Source organism: Coffea arabica, chromosome 2e (genome assembly GCF_036785885.1).
Source record: "Coffea arabica cultivar ET-39 chromosome 2e, Coffea Arabica ET-39 HiFi, whole genome shotgun sequence".
NCBI lineage: Eukaryota > Viridiplantae > Streptophyta > Magnoliopsida > Gentianales > Rubiaceae > Coffea > Coffea arabica.
In genome coordinates this window covers 11,844,889-11,864,151 of record NC_092313.1, presented here as the reverse complement: position 1 = coordinate 11,864,151, position 19,263 = coordinate 11,844,889, and the positions used below count along the sequence as shown (strand labels likewise).

The 19,263-nt window shown below is 34.7% G+C and overlaps 1 protein-coding gene and 1 long non-coding RNA gene across 2 annotated transcripts; one reads left to right on the top strand and one right to left on the bottom strand.

Moving 5' to 3' along the window:
- Nucleotides 1–7,356: 7,356 nt before the first annotated feature.
- Nucleotides 7,357–8,730, bottom strand: LOC113730987 (VQ motif-containing protein 4). Its single transcript, XM_027256007.2, has one exon. The coding sequence runs from the start codon at nt 8,369–8,371 to the stop codon at nt 7,601–7,603; it is 771 nt and encodes a 256-aa protein (XP_027111808.1). The 5' UTR covers nt 8,372–8,730; the 3' UTR covers nt 7,357–7,600.
- Nucleotides 8,731–15,132: 6,402 nt separating this feature from the next.
- Nucleotides 15,133–18,707, top strand: LOC140036650 (uncharacterized). The gene is made up of 3 exons (XR_011840217.1): nt 15,133–15,319; nt 16,473–16,662; nt 18,437–18,707. It is a non-coding gene; the product is annotated as an uncharacterized lncRNA (long non-coding RNA).
- The last annotated feature ends 556 nt before the right edge of the window (nt 18,708–19,263 follow it).

Below are 19,263 nucleotides of genomic sequence, written 5' to 3'. Positions count from 1 at the left end.
CAAAGTTTCATAAAGAAAAGAATTTATTCTCAATCCACAGCTCCTAATAAAGGATTAACGATTCTAGAGTATTAAGGGATGACGTACCTCTTTAACTTATAGGCTGTAAAGTTTTTGACCAATTCTTTTAGTCACATCTAAATGCTTTCCACTTGGAAGGTAAATATAAATAGCATAAAAAAAAATTGATAAGGTCCCATTGGGGGTTGTCCTGACATATCAAAAAGTACTCAAATTTGATCAAAACACTTATTGAGTATTCAATCATATTATTGTTTGTTTGGATGCATACTTGCAGGAATACTTTTTCTACTTAATAATGTGTAATTTTAAAATTTTAAAATATATTTATCTCTTTATTTAGTTCAAAATTTATAATCCAATTGTTAAAGTTGATTTTTTATTTTTTGAAATACAAAAGCTACTCTAAAAATATTAATTTTGAATTTATACCAAAAATGCTTTATTGACCAAAAAAAAAAAACTTTACTCCTAAATTCGAGGGACGATGCTCACCAAATACGTTAAAAGTGCTTCTTAATCAAAATGAAAGCACTCAACTCCGAATGGACCCAAGCTCTTGACTACTACTCACAAGTTTGGCTTGCGTCCCTTCGTTATTTAGCATTTGACCGCTTACATTTCACTTAGTGATGCTAATGTCGGATTCATTGCCTGAACCTGTGGGGCAATAATTACGATCGAAGATATATAATACATACAAGCTTTAGTTGTTTTCAAGATGATTGTTTTTCCAATAATCTGATTGTCATTGAAATCAAGCCTGAAAGTTGCTCCACCTGCCCCTTTCACATCTTCATGTGGAAGGGGATACGCAAGTCACAACCACAAGGTAGTAGCTAGCGGAAATTCCAAGCATGGTAATAAAATTACAGTAAAAAATAAGAAAAGAAAAGAAATAATTTCCTTTTGTTTTGTCCAACAACGGGCAAAGCGAAATATATAAAGTTTGCCATTTTCCTCTTCTAGAGGAGGAGCAACAAGAAAGATACAAATTTGCATAAATGAGAACCATGCAATAAGAAATTACAAACCTGCATAAATGTGAATCTATTGCCCCTCAATACTCCTAGGGTCTGTTCGGTTGGTTGCAAAAACGTTTTCCCAGTTTCTGGATATTTAGCCGGTATAAAGAGATGAAGATAATTCATAGAGCACTGTTTTATTTTCTTTTTTTATATATAAAAATATAGCTAATTAATAGATTAACGTTTTCTAGCGGCTATCGATATGTAACCAAACGCCAGAAAAATAATAAGGAAAGAAGGAAAGTGTTTGATTTATCAGAAAATACTTTTCATGTAAAACATTTTCTTTAAGGAATTATTTCCACCCTCAACCAAACGGACCTGGCCTCATCCATTTAGTCAAATTAGACAACTGATGGAGTAATAAGCAGTTAAACCTCATGCATTGACTTGATCAACCTGTCGAATGAATCCATCAAAAGATACAAATTGCTTGGTACGGATCACCAAGTTTATGTAGAAACTTCAAATGAATTAAATTTAATTAGTGACTGATGAAAGGATGCCTAGCGTCCACTGCAAAAGCCGCAACTAATATAATAAGTTCACAAAAAAATGACTAATATACTAATTTCCACTCTTTTTTTTATGCAATTGTATCAAGTTGCTTATAAATTACTGTCAGATAATAGAACTAGAAAACTTTAGAATACTTACTTATTGATAGATGTCTTTTTCCATTGAAAATCTAGTATAGATACACAAGCACAGGCATATGTGTGAAAGTGTCAATATAATTATTCAGTTAATTAATAAAATCATAATTCTACTTCGAGTTGTCAGTTATATCGTGTATAATGTATACCATAATCCACAGTTTACCCTTTCCTTAAAGTACAGGAAAATAACCAAAAGAATTAGGTAAAATAGCACAAATAGTAGTATCTCTCGTTTTCAGATTGTACCCTTCAAAACTCTCCCATGGACGTGAAACATGAAGTATTTTGGGTCCCTTATACTCTAAATATTTCACAGTTTAGTCCTAAAATCGTTTTTTGTTTGGTCTATTTTCTATTTGAGAATGAAATTGGTTAAAAATTAATAATTCAAATACTAAATGTGTTATGCCCAAAAGTTTAAAAATTGAAATGTGTTCATAGCTCAAAATTTGAGGATGAAAACTGGCATTTTCCCTACAAATTACTACGTGATCATGTGTATGTTGGGAAGGGGATAGTTAACCCGTCTACATGTTTCACTCCACGCGAGAACCTAAAGGAGGAAAGAAGTACAAATCAGTTTTCCCCTCAAACGAAAAACTTGTGAATTCTGACTAACTTCATTTTCATTTTCTTTTTTCCAATTGTCATCATCTATATCTATTCATACTTCTACTTTAACCTATTTTAAAGATGATCCAATACGATCACAAGGAACCAACGGGAATTGAACTAGCATCGAACCATATAGGTATATCACGCACCGATATGAATCTAAAAAAAATCACATTAAGTGGCAACTTTATTTTCATTTACTCTATAATTCATTGGGTTTTTTTTGTGGATTAATTTTATATATACTGTCAATGTATACACTATCACGGTTGGATGGATGACACGTGAGCAAATTTTAAAATCCCATCTAGGGGTGTCAACTAGTCGAGTTCAGGCTGAAATCGAAAATTTCGAATCGAACCCGTTTTTATGTGGTAGACCCAAATCCGACCCGTATACCCGCCGAATCTTGACCTTAGAATTTTGGAACCCGATCCGACGGGTTCGGGTCTAAAAGGTCCAAATTTAAATATTTCAAAATTAAATCCAAGATCAATCACAAATCCAATTTCCAAATTTAAATAAATCAAATTACAAAACTAAACACAAATAACTCGCAATAGTCAATCCAAAACTAACCACAAATCAATCTATTACTAAATTGTTAATTTGGTAAAAAAAATGTATTTAGAAATATTTATATTTTATAATTATTAATATATTATTCGGATTTGGGTCGATTACGGGTCGAAATGCTATATTCCGTATCCAACCTCTTTTTTGTTTGAATAAATGGGTTTGAATTCGAGTTCGGACATCGAAATTATTTTTTAATCCAAACCCAAAATATTTATCGGATCTAAGTCTGAATCCAAACCCGTTGACGCACCTAAACCCATCAGACCCAACTTCTGGATCAGATGTGGCAGTCTCGTTGCTCTCGTACGAACAGGTGACTCTATTGGTGAATACGGAATTAAAACTAGAACCGCATAAACACAAACGTATTTAAAATGAGAGAAGGAAAAGGAAGACAAGTCAAAGTTGGCATGACCGAATGATGATGTAACAACTTCCACCGTCCACGTCATGTTGTCCCGTGCGCATGCCCTCGAAATAGTTTGCTACAGCGGTCTCTAAGGCTCCAGAAATGAGAAATACCATCTTATTGAGGGAAAAATATTTTTTTTTTGAGGGGAAAATATGTTTTGGTCTCTAAATGTTTAGCCCCCGTACGGTTTTAATCCTCAAAGTTTTGACAAAAGTGAATATAATTCTCAATGTATAGCACATGTACATTTTAGTCTCCAAAGGTAGATTTAGGACATTTGAAAAATTTTCTCAATTATTGATAGAATTTTAGCATGTCTAGTCATGTGTCTAACTTTAAATAGCAAATTTAAGAACTAATAACTCACTTATTAACTAATTAACTAGTAAAAAGAAGGAATTTTTTTAAACTAAAAAATTAAAACAAGTCAGAGCACCGGATTTATTGATTCAGAATTCATTTTCACCCTCTATCCTCATTGCCCCTAAGCAAACAACTGTAATACTTAAATTTATTCTTGTAGATTAACAAATTTCTTTTCTTTTTATGTTTCCTAGTTAATCAGTCATTAACATGATAGCATGTGCATTCATTACTCTTATTGTTCAATGTTACTCGCCATTTTAATTCTTTTTTTTTTTTTTGAGAAATATTAATTCAACTAGCACGCGGCAGCACCCGATTGATTTTGTCAGTATTTGAAAAAATCCTTTAATTATCCTAAATCTACTTCAAATTAGTAATATTAGGGACCACATTTGCTGTTGCCAAAACTTTGCGGAGTAAAATTGTACGTACATATGCTGTATATTGAGAATCGAATTTGTTTTTGCCAAAACTTTTACACACAGAGTAGTAAACATTGGGAACTTAAAACTGCATTTTCCCCCTTTATTGATGGAAGGCTTAAAACAAGCATTTTAGCCCTTCAAAAAAAAAATTCCAAACATGTTTTTTCAAAATAAATTACAACATTTTTCAAACAAAAAATACAATCAAATTTTACTAGAAACATGAATGAAGGCAACTCTAGGAGCGTTCTGCAAATATACCGCTCAACTTTTATTATAATGCGTTGCGGAAAACTTCACCAGTGTCATATTTTTGGCACTTGTGAATAGTACCAAAAGTTGAATAAGTGTCCAAAAGTGCAAAATCAATATATCATTCTCTAAAGGTAAAATATATTTATATTTACTAATGGTAAGCGCTCGCGCTCCGGCTGTTGATTGTTTTTTAGGTATTGCCGAGGGCGGCATTATTATAGGACTGTTTTGTAAACTTACCAAACCAATGATTCTCCAACAAGTCTCCATCAATGGTAAAAGTAAAACGCTTCGTACATTAGCAAGACACAAATATTAGCACGTGTATACGGACAAAAACATTCAATCATTAATTGTTTTTCTGGAATTTTATTAGTTTCAGTTCATAGAATGTCCCGTCTGTCAAATAAGTTTTATTAGTTTCATAGTTCATGCGAACAAGCCATGTGAAACCAAATCCTGAATTCCTAATTCATCCATCAGCTAATGATTTGTTTCTTTTAGCTAGACTAGAGAACACAAAGAGTAAGTATAAAGCTGGTTGGTAAAAACCTTTCGTCCTAAACATCAAGTTTAACTAAAGAAGGGAAAAAAACAAGAGGAGCAAGAACAATCTGTCCAACCGTTTTACTATCATTTTGTTGAAGAAAGGAAGAAAAAAAAAAAAGGACAAAAAGTCCATCTTACTGTTACCATAGGATTTTAGTAGTCAACAATTGACGGCAAAAAAATAATAATATCACCATTAAGGAAGTGGTGCTGATGATTGGCATTGGCAACAAAATGGTGCAAAAGCAAAGAAGCCGAAAGTTTCAAAGCCTTGCAATTAATGACTTCACCAAACCACCACAAATCCATGCTATCAGAGTCCACCACGACAACCCAACACCAACAACAGTGAAGCCAATCAGCCAAAAAATATACACGCCAGACAAACAAACAAAAACACAAACAAGCCGACGCCCCACCATGCCGTGTGTATCATCTATGTTAGTACTACTTATTATGTTTTCTGGCATTCCTTTCTTTCCCCCACCCATGGCCATGACCCATCTTCTTCAAAAATCTAGAGCTGCATGCTACTACTACTACTAGTAGTAATAGAAACTAAGTCCCTCTCAGCCTTGGGGCTAGTTGGCTATTCTTTTCAATTCCTTTCATCATCACAAAGTCCCACTCCCCTCTCCCACCTCCCTTCACTTTCTCATGTCTCCATTCATTACCTTTCCTTTCCTCTCCTGCTTCTTTCTTTCCAAGTCAAAAAAGAGAATTGATTGTGTTAGACTCAGGTAAAGGGGAAAACTAAACTCTGCCTGATTTTCTTGCAGCATTTTTCAAAGTTGCATTAAAGGTACTGCTGTATTACTCCCCCCAGTCCCAGACGCAGGAAAATTCAGAAATGGGCTGGCCTACCCAAGTCAATTTTCTTATCTCCCTCCCCTATCAAACACTACCATACCATTATTGTCTTCACCTCCTCGGTTCTCACCTTCCCGTTTTCTGACTGGTGGATCCCACCAACTACAACAAGGGTCTGTGGTTCAGACCGTTTTCTTTTGGTCAATCAAGACCGGCAAATCTATTCTTTAGTGATCACAACAATTAGTTTCTGTTTAAATGCCGGTAATGTACATGTCTGGCCCATTTAATTCTTCGATAACTCCATGCTTGAATGCCGGAACCCTTCATCATTTTTTCCAATCAGATCCCATTAGCCTATTATTAACCAATGTAACAAAATCTTAAGTTATCATACGATGTTAGTACAATACATTAGACCCTATTCTTAGCTACGAGCCTACGAAACACCATACAAATATTCTAAAATAAATTCGTCATTTATTCTTCCCCGAGAGTTATTACTGCGTCTAATCGTGCTCTTGAAATTGACATACAGCTCCAATCGCACCCCACTACTCGAATACTCGAGAACTCAGGCAAAAGTTATAATCTTGAACCCTTTTCAGATGCCAACTAAAAGCTTCTTTTTGTTACTCCCTAGTTTTTATAACTTTTTTGGTCTTTTTTCTTTGTTGTGGGGATTTTTTGTTTTGTGTTTGTTGCTTTTGTTGTGGGGGGGAAGGGGGAAGAGGAGGAGGAGGAGGAACTGTGGAGGGCTGTTTCCAATAGTACTAGAACAAAAGAGGATGCTGTGACAGAAATAAACAACTACAGTGGCATGAGCTACATAACATAATAGTTTATACTACTGTTCATGCCGCTATATATGAAAAAAAAAGAAAAAGAAAAAGAAAAAGTAAGTAGCAATCATGATTAGAGAAAATAATTGGATGCTTATAAAATAAGCACGTAGAAGACTAGTATGCTGCGTGCCTGCCCCATCTTGGCATCTTCCTTCAATTGCAAAACACAACAACAAAAGAGTCAAGATTCCTTGCCTATGCTTCTACTCCTCCATTGACAGCTAGGACCATTTGCTAATCCCACTTGATAATTACTTCCAACCTCCCCCCGCCTCCATTCCCTTCCCCCAAAGGCCAAAACCCACTTTCCCCTTTTTCCTCTCTTTTATTTGCTCCATACCATGTGCGCTCTGCTTTCTTGACTAGTTAAAAAGTTTTCGTTAATACCCCACAATTAACATTCATAATTATATTAGGTTCAGTGATTTATTCATTCTAATTAACACGGTCAAACTCTTGCTTACCACATCTTTCTTTCTTTTATTTATTTATTTTTTAATTTATTTTTGGTATCCAAGGGCACCCCCCGGTCCCCCCCCCCCCCCCAAAAAAAAGATATGCTATTAATAATGGGCGCGAGAAAATTCTTAACACCAGACTTTTGCCTGAAGCGTAACTTTAACACCTGAGCTCACCAATGCTCACAATTAAGCAGCAGTCAATAATGTTCAAAAGCAGTAAGAAAAGCAGAAGGAAACCTTTAGCATTATTTTATCATGCCAACGTAACAGAGATGGGGAAAAAACCTTCAGCCTTTTTCAGAAAATTGTAAACCGACGAGAAAATAGCCAATGCAAGAAATTTGAGATGGAATTATAAAATTATACAACCCCCATCCATTCTTCCCAATTTGCCAATTACAGATATTACTTGATATGACAACAACATTGCCTTCCAATTGCTTCTTTTTTTCCTTTTTTTTTTGCGAGGGCCTCGTCAATTCCAAATCATATCATATCTATGTGGTTTTACATATGAAATCGTTACACATCAAAAAGTAGAACGGGAAAAAAGAAAGAAAAAGAAAAAAAATAATTTAAGAATCAGACCTTGAAGAACCTGAGACTCTAGGTGAAGTCACCGGAAATAGGGGTAATAGTCGGGGCTCCGAATCCCTAGGAGTATTTGAGGGTGATGGGTGGAAATAAAATCCCTTTTGAGCGATAGCTTTGTCCTCAGCCTCGACGTCCAAATTACTATTAGTACTCGACCCACTATGAGGAGATCTGTTGAACGGGTCGGGTATCAGCGGTGTAACCGGGCTGAGCACTAGAGAAGTAATATCAAGCAGACTCGGCGACAAGATCTCCGGTGTGACGGGTCGGGGCGAATTGGAGGAAAATTCGGGCCTACTCACCAATCCTGGTGCCAAAGGGCTGAGCTTGAAGTTCATCAGACTTTTCCTCCGTTCATACAGCCGGGAGGCTGACTTCTCCTTCTTGGGCCCGGTCTTGATGGGCGGGATGGCGTGGTTCTTCACGGGGGCTGATCCGGGTTCGGGTCGGGAAGATCCGGATGCCAATTTGGCCGTCTCGGAAGATCCGGTGAGCATTTGGACGACTTGTTTGAAGGAGGAGGTATCAGCTTGGACGAAGGTAGTCGGGTACGGGTTGTTCGGTTCGGATCTGGTGATGGGCACGGGAGCCTGAGGTGGTGGGGTGGGTGGCGGAGGGAGTTGGCCGTGGTGGTGATGGTGGTGAAGTCCATTGCTGCTGGTGCTGCTGCTGGAACTATTGGTGCTATAGCTCTTCGGGGACGGAAGCAAACATGGGTTCTGGTTTTCTTGAAGCCTTGTTGAGTTCTCCATTGTTGAATTGCTGCGTGTGTGTGTGTGTGTGTGAGAGAGAGAGAGACAGAGAGAGTGAAGGTTGAAAACTTGAAAGAATGAAAGAAGGAAAGAAAGAAAAGAAAGAAGAAAGAGTTGAAAAATGAAGCTTGATAAATACAGAGAGAGAGAGAGAGAGAGAGATGAGTGAATGGAGAAGAGAGAGGGGTACTTTGAAATGGGGGAGCTTTGGCATTTTTGCAGCACTTTGTTACTTTCTTCGGTTTGGTAAGAAAGTTTTTGTTGGGAAGACTCAGAGTATTCTACGATGCAATCCCATCTTTCTCTATGGCGCGTGGTACCACGTGCCAATGGCACATCGACGCGTAAGGCGACTCAGACGGGGTTGGGAGGTCAAGGGAGGTGGGAGAGAGTGGTGGTGGAAGACGGATTAGAGTCCCACTGTTACCCAGCGTGTTGGTGATGCTTGGAATTTCAGACCAGATTTTGGGGGTAGGGGGAGTGGGGTCCAGGGAGAGAGAGAGAGAGAAGAATTTGTCAAACAAGTTTCAATACGTGCCATTGACCCGAAAGGGGTCCCTTTTGGCTTTTGGATAGCTGACTAATCTATCTAGTAGCAAGTATCATTGGCTTTTCCTGACTGTTTCTAGCCTTTGGAGAGGACTAAAGTAAAGAGATATTTTAATAGTACTGCCACAGAGTACTGTCACCAATAGTAGTCTTAGTACATGATTAAAAAATACTAATAAATAGTCTCTACCAAGATAGGCATGCAATTTTTATTTATGTACTCTACTTAAAATAGTTTTAGAATAATTAATGTCCCAAGCTAAAGACGGAATTGCATATGGTTTTTTTTAGTCAATATTAGGTGATATCACACACACATTTATTGACATATTACTCATCGAAGATAGATAGTCACAAAATATCTAAGAATGGAGTACACGGCACACGTGTCCAAAGAATTGTTTTTTCATAATTTATTTATGGACCCCATTCAGCTGAAAAGGCATGCAAAATTCTTGTACCCTTATCAATAATTTTAAAAAAAAAAAAAACTTAGGATTAGTCATTTCTGGTGAGTTGAGTAAAGTCACGGTTTTCCTTTATTAGTTCAATGATCTCCCGGCCCTAATCTTTAGTCCCTTTGGAATTATTATAATTTTTTTTTTCCTTTTGGTTTTTAGTTTCCAGTTTTTTTTTTTTTTTTGAGAATTTTTAGTTTCTAGTTTTCAAGACCTGAAACGGAGTAGTTGCTTTTCATCTTTGCAAGTTGACAATTTGCTCAGAAATCAGAACTCGTCTTTGGTGTTCTGGAAAATTGATTCATTCAGGTTGGGAACTATTCTGAAACTGGAAGCCGCAACTTGTTTTTCTTTTGTACCGTAGCAAGTAAGTAGCCGCCTCTACGACATTTAATTGTGTGAACTTTTCAAGTGGCATTTAAAGTTTTCAGCTGCGAGGGTGACCTCCATTTGACTAATTGACTATAGGTGCATGGTTCAAAATAAAAGAACCAAAGAATAAAATGCCTCAAATGAACATTTGCTTCCCAACCAACTTGTCTCAGGCAAGTTGGACATTAAAAATTTCTTTCTAGGCAGTAGGTTGAGGGTTTGAATATCCCATTCTACAGTTAAAAAAAAAATCTTAGAGGAGGGCTCGAATCCGACACTCCTCTTTTAGCCTAAATAAGACAAAAAAAAAAAAAAGAATAATAGGGATATTGCCTATTGAAGAAGAAAAAAAAAAAGAACATTTGCTTCTCAAATATTTTCATTATTTTGTCAAAGTTCTTTAATGAGTTACAAAAATCTTTGTGATGTAGGGCCTTGTCAAATACTATGAAGATGAAGGATTCTCTTTGACCGGATGTGCTCTTGCAGCAAGCGAATGCAATGTACCCAAAAGAATCAATTAATCCTTCATAGTGCATGCATTTGGTTTACCTGCCCAAGTTTCTTGTGGCATCATTCAGCATAGAGTAAGCTCTATACATCATCCTTCAAAAAAAAAAAAAAAGCTCTATACATCATTAAACAAGGTATTTGAAGTACATATATATATATGATGCCCGGCTACAGCAAAGAGTTTAAAAGCTATAAATTGTTGAGTTTAGTGGTTTTTTTTCCTTACCTTTTTGGTGGAGCATTGCGGTTGATTTTCTTGCATATATTTCCTGTTGTAATAACTTACAATTTTAAGGCTCAGTATGGTTAAAATGGGCACTGAAATTGCTGCGTACAAAATTCATTCTCCAAATTTTTTACCGCATATGAATCACATGGGCCTTCTATTTTGGCACACAGAACGCATCTAAAATATCATCCGCTTGCACGGGAATCTAAGGTTGTCTCATCCGGCTGCTCCGTTGATTAAATATTTTTTAACTTTTCGTTTTGATTTTGGTATCTAGTCTTTCCTTGCTACTGAAATTTTCAAAAAGATTAGTAAATTATTGTCCTCGTCAGTTTCTTTTTTTATTACTACGTCAATCTCGACAAAATTTAATACTTCATAATATAGAAAAACAAGAACAACAGTGAAGTAATTATGCAAAAACTAGAGCAGATCTTCCCTAGATCGAAGTAATTCAAATTTTGTCACGCCAACTCATCAATTCAAATATTAAATGTACCATGAATATGTGACAAAATTTGAGTAACGAGGACTAATATACAATGTGTACTCAAGTTTTTGCCAATTAATTATGCTATTCCGCATAAAGCCCTTGCTCTTCATAAATAATAAAGCTACGACAAAGGCCTTGTTGTTTGAAAAGAGAAGAAAAAGTGTAATCGATATGTGTTGTTTCGGAGTCCTTAAAGAAAAATATTCAGCAATTTAGTCCTATTATGAATGTGTCCTTCTTGTTAACCTTTTGAATTATATTTATAAGTGTGACAATTCGTGAAAATTTATTGATGGCTTCAATTTTCTTTCACTTCATTGCCGGGTTTAAGAATATTCTCATTTTCAGTTTTCTTTCTCTTAACTACTACCAAATAGGTGGTTTTGTATTCATTCTCCAAAATTTCCCTTTTTTTTTCTCTAAAATTTCAAATATGTTGAAACATATATGGTGCAATTCGATAAAAAAACAGCTGGTCAAAACGAAGCAAATACTTCCACACTATATTATATACGTAAGACCATCGAGGATATTTGAATCAAGATAATTTGGTCAAGATTTTCACCTTTAATGTGGAGTTTCATCAAGCAACTTCATCAAGAAATGCGATTAATCGACTATAAATTGTTGTTCACAAAGAGAAGTTGCCGGGACGAGGACTCGGACTCGGGATATCGAGACAACTTGTGGTCTCCCGATGATAATGGATACATTCTTCAAACTTCATTGCTAGTGTAAACCGTGCAACATCGAATTTGTTTAATTGGAAAACAGTCTTCTTGTTTTATTCTCTTTCCCTTCACAAGTTGATAAAACTTGTCTTGTGGAGTATCATAGTTTGATTAGCTTCTAACAATTTAGAAATTGTGTGTTTAATAAAATGTCACTTAAAAACCTAACTTAACAATTGTTACAAGATATTATATACGATTCTGGTGACATTACAGATAATGTTAACTTTGAAAGTTACGTATATAAACTCTTTCAATTGTTACTTTGTATCACTTGGAATTTTAAAAATTCACAAAAGTGCTCACAAGGTGATGGATAAATAGTGATATATTTTAAAAATTAGTGATTAGAAGTAGTTTATTAAGGAGGGATAACTTAGTTAATACAGTAAAGGAAGTATGAGTGAGAGGAATCTTCCACTTACGCTTAAAAAAAAAAGATTTGAAGTAATTTATAACTTTCAAAATTACAATGTTTCTAACATTTATACTTCCCTATTACTTTCAGGCCATAAAAGTTACAGCCATTGAGCACCGCAGCATGTTGGAACCTTTGGGCCTGCACATGACACTGCCCCACAATTGTCCCTACTAATAGTCCTTGCAAGTTGTTTCCGGCAAAACAGAACCTTAATCAACAAATCAAGTATGCATTTCAACTGGGCTCGGACTTGAGGAATATACATCAGGAGTTTATGGACTTCAGACAATCGAGGCCCATAAGAGAGGTTAAAAATCTAGTATCTTACCATTGTTGGTAGGCCGATTCTCCGTTCCATTACATACTTTAGAACGAGTTTTTGGAGATGTAATGTCACGTTAGAATTGAAAGATGAATTAAATTATTTAATATCTGAATCGAATTCGATTTGATAAGAGTTTGTTTGTCAACCAGTCAAGAGTAGTTTAAACAGTATTTCATGTTCGATAACTTTTAAACTTGATAAAAAAATTCGTTCAAATTCGATTCGGCAAATAAATAAATCAAAATTGATCAAAATTTTAAACTCGTTAAAATAATCAAACAAATTTGAGCATTAGGGTGTTCAGTTTTATTAGATTCATTTACACTCCTATGCCACATTTTTTTTTTGTTTTGAGGAAATGTCACATGAGATGTCGATACTCGGTTGGATGGAAATAAGAGCTATAACAATGTATATTCAAATATTGTTAACTGGTGGTTGATTCGTGATTACAAATGATTAATGTTGTCCATTTTATTAGTATCTCCTTAAATGCTGAATCCAACCTAAGTTCAAAATTCTATTCTTTGATCTAGAATTAGTCATCTCCTACTCAAGTGCTAAGTATATATAGGAGGTTTGATCTATTACCATATTTTTTTCTCAAGAGAGCAAAGTGATATCAAAATTGTTTTTGTTTATCTATTTTATCGACAATACATGTGATGCGACTGCCGAAGCAAGATCCGAATTGTACCGCACGAGCTGGGCGAACTGGGTAGGAACGGGATAAAGAAAGAGAGAGACGTGTGCGAACTGACCTGCGAAGAGAGGTGAAAGGCAGGGCTGGTTCCTCCGCGACACTCCGACGGTCAAGTCAATGAGAGCTTTTTTATCAGAGTAACAATATAGAGTACAGTAGACAGCGTACCTTGTTTTACCCCCACTACAAGAAATTTGGTTATTAGTGACAACATTTCTCAGCGACGAAAAACAATTGTCACAGAATGGGATCCTTTAACCACAATACAGAAAGTTATCACAATTGAGTTAAGGAAGCCAACACACCAGTGACGACCTTGCATTGTCGTCACAGTTCGATTCCCGCCAAGAGCCATGGAGAGAACGGGAAAATGCAACAATGACAACTTTCTAAAAGTTGTCAGTATTAATAGCACTTTCTTTGACAACTTTGCAATTGTTGTCACTGATAACATTGTATAGCCGTTAGTTACAACCTAGTATTGTCACTGTTTGATTTAAAATATTTATTTTTTTTGCAACTATTACTCCTAATTTTTTGTAATCATTATGTGTTCTCTAATGGTTTTTAACTGTTATATACTTATGAGCATAGTTATTAAACCCAACCCGGGAAGGAACCCGGCGAAGGAGGTGGGTCAACGGGTTACTGGTTGAACCGGTGGGTGAGTGGTTGAACCGGTGGGTCACTACATAAATTTAAATATTATATTTCATAATTATTTATATAAGATATATGATATAAATTGTAATAAATAATGCCATAACAAAAGCTCATTTAATTTAATTTGTTATAAAATAATTAATTCATATAAGAATCAATCAAATATACAGTTATTTATTAATATACCAAACTTCAAGTGTAAAATTTTATCTATATTTAGTGTAATTATCTAGCTTATTTATGAATTTTAAGTGTAAAAAATTATTAAAAATAATATTTGTCTTTAAATGAATTATGTAATATGTTATTTTTGGAATTCATTTTATAACTTATAGAGTTTGGAGGGTAATAAATTTTTATTAAAAGATTCCAAATAAATTTGTTTTAGAGAAAAAAAGATAGAATTGAAAAAACATTTATATATCATAATAAAGCTACTATATCAACATATTTGGAAGTAGTTTAGTGGTAAGCAGGCGGTAGTGTTGGGGTAGAGGTTTGAAGTTCGAGTTCCAACAATAGCAATATAATTTTTCCATAAAATCCGGTTAGTGACAAAACCGGCCAAAACCGGCCGGGTTTCTGGTTTAACCCGGTTCGACCGCCGGGTCGTTGACTAAGTCAAAGGTCTCTTTGCACAAACGATCTGATTCCAAACCCGGCCCGGTCCAGTGACCGGTCCACCGGTTTGACCGGTTCGACCGCCGGGCCAGGCCGGGTTTAATAACTATGCTTATGAGTCTCCTTATTAGTTTAATTTTCTTGTATATGTAATAATTTCATTAGAATAAAAATAATTTAAAAATAAAAAATTCATTAGTGTAAATAAACTTATGACTACTTAACTTAGAATGATTATTAGTTAATTTGATATGAATATAAATAAGAGTTTTCAAATTGAACTAGCTATTGAAGTGGATAAATCCTAAACTCCATACTTAATTAACTAATACACTTTATGTATTAGTTTAATTGTGCATTTTTTTCATATTTGAAGATAATGGATTAATAGTGAAGTTTTGTATTGGATATTAATTGAATGTGCGCTATTTAAAATGTGCTTTGTTAATTGAATATGCTCTATTTAAAATTTCTACCAATTACAATTTTGAGACAGTATGGTTAACAAGAAATGGTTAATACATTAGTAAATTATTTTCAAAAAATTTAATATGTTAGTAAATTCAAATAAAAGTTAAAGTTACAAAATTGATTGAATTAACTAGTATCGAAATTTTGTGACGGCAAAATAGTAAAAAAGTTGGCGGGGATTCTTTTGTTGAAAATTGGGAGAAACAAACACCCTTTAACTCATAGTACTCTCCAGAGAGAAACAAGCCACCGTTCCTTTTCCCAAACTCCCCACTCTGACTTTTCATTTTTCTATCTCGCATCCCTCAAAGAAGAGAAAACACTCTCCATTTTCCATAAACTCTCGGCCAAATATGGATTCCCCAAGCTGAAATCGATTCATTCTCCTCTAACTCTAAGGTAAGTCCTCTCATATCTCTCCTTGTTTTTCTTATTTTTTCCCCAATTACGTTGCCCTAATTTTTTTTCTTTTAGATTATTTGAGTTGTGGGTTCAATAATCTCATAGAAAGATTTAAGTTGTGGGTGCAATAATCTCCTTCTCCGTTGCATTAGTTCTTCCATGTATTAGAGCTTCCATCCTCAATTCTCCGGATTACCGAAAAGCCCATAGATAATAAGAACTTAAAAAAAATACAGGAATGGGATTAATTAGGACTGTTTTTCATTCATGGTAGGTATGGTTTTTGGGGTATATTTAGCCCAAAACTACAACGTCCCCAATGTTCTAAAGCTCCGGAATACTAGTTTGGTAATTATCAACCACATTGAAGAAAATTGCCGTAAGCCCAAGAATCGACACAGTGGTGAGTAGTTGGCCAGCATTTCTGGCGTTATGTTTAGTCCACCAGGTGTTTGATTTGAGTTTGTTTTTTGTTTAGGGGATACCTTTTGGGAGGATTTTTTTGATATAGAGAGAAATGTGTTTTGCAGGTCTGGGGTTTATAAAATTTAGTGGAAGGATTACGAATTTAGTTATAGATGTTGGAAGAGGGAAATAAGAGAATTTTAAAGAATAAGACACTTCAAATTTTGCAAGTAGAAATGTCCCCAAAGATGGTCAAATGTTTTGTTCAAGTATTCTGCAATCTGTCCAGTATCTTGTATGGTCTATTTTGTCTCATTTAATCCTCTTACTGTCTTACTGTTGTTTTTTTAGCTTGTTAAAAAGTCATCTTTGGAGCATAGATTACTTTTGATTAGCTAAAATGATCTTTGGAAGATAGTCATCCCTAGTTGTTAAAAATCATTTACCACTAATTAGCTGAAACACAGATTATGCTTGACTATGCTTGATTGTAACGACTATGCTTGACTTTCCTTTAACTTTTGAGCAATAATGTTCTATTTAAATTCATAGTTTCAGGCCTTATTAGATCCATCTACATATGTACAATTTGATGTGAATTAGACTCCAAAACCTTAAATTGTTTGTACTATGATTTGTTTTTTTTTTTTTGCTATGCTTGAAGCTGCTGACATGGGTTCGGTGTCTCAGTAGGAGGTTGTCATTTAGCTGCTTATACTGATTATGTCTTTGTATACATGGCTAGAATATATGGGTTCATACTGCATCAGCTAGTCAAAAATTGCTGCAACATCATCAAGGGATGGATTGGCATCTTCTACATCTGTTGAGATGCAAACATGTGAGCCTCCCACTGCAGCAGGTTGTATCTAACCAGTCCGTTGGTGGAAATAATACACCTAATGAGAGCAAGGATCTTTATGACAATGGAAATGGTTTGTAAGATCTACTTGTAACTGCATTACAACTTAATATATCTCATGTCATGTTTCATTATTTATATTAATAATCTTCTAAATATGTTTTGGTTAGACAATGTGAACTTAAGTAGGAAGAGAGGTCATACTCATAACATTGCATTGTTTAAGGAAAAAATGGCTGGAAAGAAAGTAAAAGTTAACGTCTCAGAATTGAGTGGAAGAATAATTGGAGAAGGTGCTCAAAAGTTTATCTCAGAGGCAAGTTGTGTGATTCAAAAATATGGGAAATGAAAAGCACCAAAATGGTCTAAGCTTGAAGAAGCTGACAGAGAAACAATGCTGAAACTCACTAATGTAAGTTAACTTCATAGGAGAGACACAATTTTCCACTTGACTTATCAAGTTGTATCATTTTTACTGATTTTGGTATGATCGAACTTCATATTTTAGAATAGTTTCACTCATGATGAATGTCAAGATATTAAGTCAACATTGCTTAAGCAACTAAATTCACAATACCGAAGTCGGCATTATACATTTGATAAGATCTTCAAACAATCTGGGACAATGGAGGAAGCACTAGCAAATCATCTTGCATATGTGGTAGAAAATGATTGGAGTTTCCTTTGTAACTACTTTTGCAGTCCTAAATTTAAGGCAAATGGCCTGATTGTTTTTCAATTACTGTTTCTTAGTACCATACATGCTATATTTTGTTGAATTTGATTAATCCTTTCACTTCTTTAATGTAGGTGATGAGTGAGAGGAATAAGATTAATAGAATTGTTGTACCTTAATTTTATTGATCAGAGATAACATATTGTACTTTTGCTTCTTCTTGATGCTTAGTGTGAAAGCTTGTAAGCCGTAATAATCCCAAATCTTGGTACATGAATGAAACAATTTATTATTTTTCTATTGATCCTTGCTATGGAATTTTCAATTATTGTGTTGTTTTTGGGGTAATTTTATACTCCTTTCTATCTATGCTATACTTGTTTCAAATGGTTGGGTCTTGTCAACAAAGTTTCTATAAAAGTGACAATTTTTAGTTTGTTCTTGGAGACATTTGCATATAAACAAGCTACAAGCGGTCTCTAAGCTAACTAGTAGAAAAGAAATTTCATAATATGATATTTCATGACATCTAATGCATACTTTTCTTGAAAATTGCTTACTTTTATGCTATTAAAGCTACTAGCATGAGATATTTGCTATTAGAACTTTTGAAAATTGAAAGTAGGTTGATTAGTGAATGTACTGGTTCACCTCATAGTCTGAAGCTTCGATTTATAGTGGAGCATCTTTTTCATTATTTTACACAGTTTCACTAAAATATTAGATGCATCAAATTTTTGTTATTAAAATCATTAAAACATTACCAATGGGTGCAAAGAATCTCTATATATGTTGGAGTTTTATTTGTCATCGAAACTTGGTCTAGTGGTAAACAATATCGTTTTCAATACCTGAAAAGTTGAAGTTGCTAAGCATGATCTATTGAATGAACCATACAAATGGAGCCTACGAAGCCATAGAAGGATCACTGTTTGGTTCTTAATATGGTAGCATAAGCATATTAATTGTTTCTTAAGTTCTTAATAATTTAGTAGAAGTAAAAGAAGTGTTTCTTGAACTCTAATGTTCTAAGTGCTTTATCTCTTACTTTGCTCTTATTTAGTCACTGTCTAGATTATACTTCAAAGGAATGATTTACCTTATTTTCTTGCAAATTCTTTGGTTCTCTTTCTTGTCTCAAGTTTTTCTTATGACCAACTAATAATTGCAGGACTTCACTGCAAATATGTTGCTCATTTTAGCTTTTTGGAAGATCAGCAGCAGGAGTTGCTAATTGACTCAAGAACTATAAAGAAAATCTTATACTTAGGAAATGTTTTGACAGCACATATTTTTTTTGGGACTTGGATTTGTTTTTGTAAAGCTACCTTGACTTATATGTGAAATTTAGGCCGAATACCACTTATCAAACTATTTGTAGGGTGTTGTTGAACTTCATTATGATATTCGAATGTTTGATATGATATTTTGGCATTTTGTAATGTATTGGATGGCTTCATCTGCTAATTATCAAGCATTGTCATTTTTTTTTCATTTTTAGATATAATTATATCAGGAAAATCTTCAAATTTCATGGTGATAAAGTGTTGTCACTGAATCAGAATTCTCCATTGATAACAACCTATTGTCATAGAATTAAAAAGTGTTTAGTGACAACAAAAGTTGTCAATAATGAGTCTATACCAATGACAACTATGGATTAGTTTTAGTGATGACATTACTTTGTACATCATTGACAAGATACTGTGTCATCACTAAAATTACAACAATTATTGACGACACCAGTTGTTACAAAATAGTTTGATTCACTGACGACTTTTAGGGTCGTCACTATGTACTTTTACCGACGGGCCTTTAGCGACGACTGTGTGACGACTAGAAAGTTGTCAATAAAAGTTATCAGTGACGACTTTTAATTTTTTTGTGACAAAAATGGCTTATCACTAATGACCAATTTTCTTATAATGCCCATTGTGTTGTATTTATAGAGTTTTGGGTAGTAGTTTCCTTATAGGACTATGAGTCCTGGTAGAGAGA

What these genes read in the sequence shown, in the direction of transcription:
- LOC113730987 (XM_027256007.2), bottom strand. Translation starts at nt 8,371, where the DNA reads ATGGAGAACTCAACAAGGCTTCAAGAAAACCAGAACCCATGTTTGCTT.